This window comes from Pygoscelis adeliae, unplaced genomic scaffold (assembly GCF_000699105.1).
Source record: "Pygoscelis adeliae isolate BGI_AS28 unplaced genomic scaffold, ASM69910v1 Scaffold13, whole genome shotgun sequence".
Classification (NCBI taxonomy): Eukaryota; Metazoa; Chordata; class Aves; order Sphenisciformes; family Spheniscidae; genus Pygoscelis; species Pygoscelis adeliae.
In genome coordinates, this window is record NW_008824499.1 from 1,618,385 (window position 1) to 1,620,462 (window position 2,078).

Below are 2,078 nucleotides of genomic sequence, written 5' to 3' on the forward strand. Positions count from 1 at the left end.
TCCGGGCCCCCCCTGCCGCGGGAGGCCTGCACCCCAGCCTCTCCCTTCAGCAGTTTCATCTGCATGGAGGCATCGGCCGCCACTGGGGTAGGTGGTGCAGACCCCCCAGCTGGAGCCACGGCCTTTACCTTCAGACAAGTGCCCACCATTCTGCCTTGAGGGTCGGGTAAGATGAGTGCCCTTGACCTGTGCCCAGTTGCTGGGTTATGTGCGCAGCGAGTCCCCCACTCGGCCCGTGTAATGCCCTCCTTCGAAGAGACGCCCTCCCTGCGCACCCTTCCGCACAAACTGCCACGCCACGCCCTATCTGACATGCCACGCCCTGTTTGCCCATCCTGGTGGCAGCGCTCCTGGTGGCTGGCACTCCCTGGAGCTGCCTTTAGTGGGAGCGGGGGGTGGCAGCCGTTACTCCTGGCCCTGGCCACGCCTTGTCAGCCGCTCTCGTGAGAGCTGCCGGGTGAGAGCTGCCGGCTCCCGGCGGGTCTCTGCGCTCCCCTGTGGGTTCCCCAGCTCAGGAAACCCCCTGTATGCCGCGATCCCCTGCTCCGCTGCGGGATGCGCCTTCACCGGAGCTGATCGCCTCTGTGAGTGAGTATAAATACAATGAGTATAAACACAATTAAAAGCTGTATCGTGTTACACACTTAACTCAAAGTTGTTATTCCAATCTTTTCACGCCTTGTGACCTGAGACCAAATCCATTTGCTATAAGCTACTAAATCAGGATATAATCCAAATACAGAATTTTCTAGATAAATTTCTTCTGAAATTTGTTACTACTCTCCATCATGAGTATATTCTCTCTGCATTGTTCTGCATATTTTATTCTCACCCCTTATTATTTAATGGTGATGCTGGAGATATGGAAGGACAGCTTCTCTTTGCAGATGGTTCCTCCTCTTCTTCATCTGATGAGCTATCAATGGTTAAATCAATCACTTCTACTTTCTTATTTTTGTTAGACTGTTGGTGAGAAGACACCTGATGTTCCAACGAAGAGCTTATGCATCCTATACAAAGTAAGTCAACATTATAAGCTGTAGCTTACAACAACACTACAATCACCATAACATCACAGCTTATTATATGCCTTCATAAATAAAGCTTACAACTTAGAATAAAAGACAACAAAATTACATACCCTTGATAATAACTTAAAAGTACCATCAGCCCCAAACAGGTATTACTCAAGTAATCTTTCTCACAAATTATCATTAAAAGCTACAAACATACATGCAAAGATTAGCATTTTGAAAAATTAAAGGAACATCAATACTTAACAGTTCAACTGCACGACATTCAGTCCATTTACCCCAAAACACAACTTACCATCAACTCCATTGTAAGATGCAGTTACTTCTTGCACTTCCTTCTTCGATCTCATAGGAGCCCATGATCCATCCTCCTTAAACTGAATTTCATCACAATCTGTACAATACTTCAGGATTTCCATGAACAACCTGTCAATCAAAAACATGTACTATCAGTCCTCAAAAAGAGCTTAACTCCTTTTTTTCCTCCAATATCTTTATTAGTCAGTGTAAGTTTGAATTAGTGTTTAAAAAGAGTTGAAAGCTTTCATTGTTCTACCCTTCTCTCATCTGCTTCCTTGATAAAAAGAAGTCATTGAAAAATTTAAAATACTATCTATAATAAAAATCTGTTCATTCACTTATAAGAACTGTAAGAGTGGAATCCTGCAGAGCTCATGACACAGAACTCTCCATTTCCCAAAAAGAAGGAAGAATGTGAACTAGCATTAAAAAAAACCTCCTTCTTACCCATATTTATCTTTGATAATATTTAACTGAGGAAGCCCATATCTTAAAGGAGTCCATGTAGCTAAGTATTTAAGGACTAGTATTTCCTGAAACCTCTTTATAAGCAGAAACTTCCTAACAAAAGCTGAGCATGGGAATCTAAACTTGCAGTCTCTTCTCCTAGCTGCATCTCCTAAAACTTTTAGGATCCTGGCACCACATCACTCCCAGTGGGAATTCCAGATTTTGACCAAGACTATTCATGTGGTTCTGCATAGGAAAGAGCTTTGCTTTAATTAGTGAGACAGTTCACTCTTT

At 43.6% G+C, this 2,078-nt stretch overlaps 1 protein-coding gene across 2 annotated transcripts in view; it reads right to left on the reverse strand.

The window, feature by feature from the left end:
- Window positions 1–2,078, reverse strand: part of PIAS1 (protein inhibitor of activated STAT, 1) — a 42,132-nt gene that overhangs the window by 11,235 nt on the left and 28,819 nt on the right. For both annotated transcript variants that reach the window (XM_009321444.1, XM_009321443.1), the window contains exons 9-10: window positions 1,330–1,460; window positions 833–1,010 (exon numbers count right to left, since the gene is read on the reverse strand). In XM_009321444.1, the coding sequence (XP_009319719.1) occupies window positions 833–1,010; window positions 1,330–1,460 (309 nt within the window). The remainder of the gene's footprint in view (window positions 1–832; window positions 1,011–1,329; window positions 1,461–2,078) is intronic.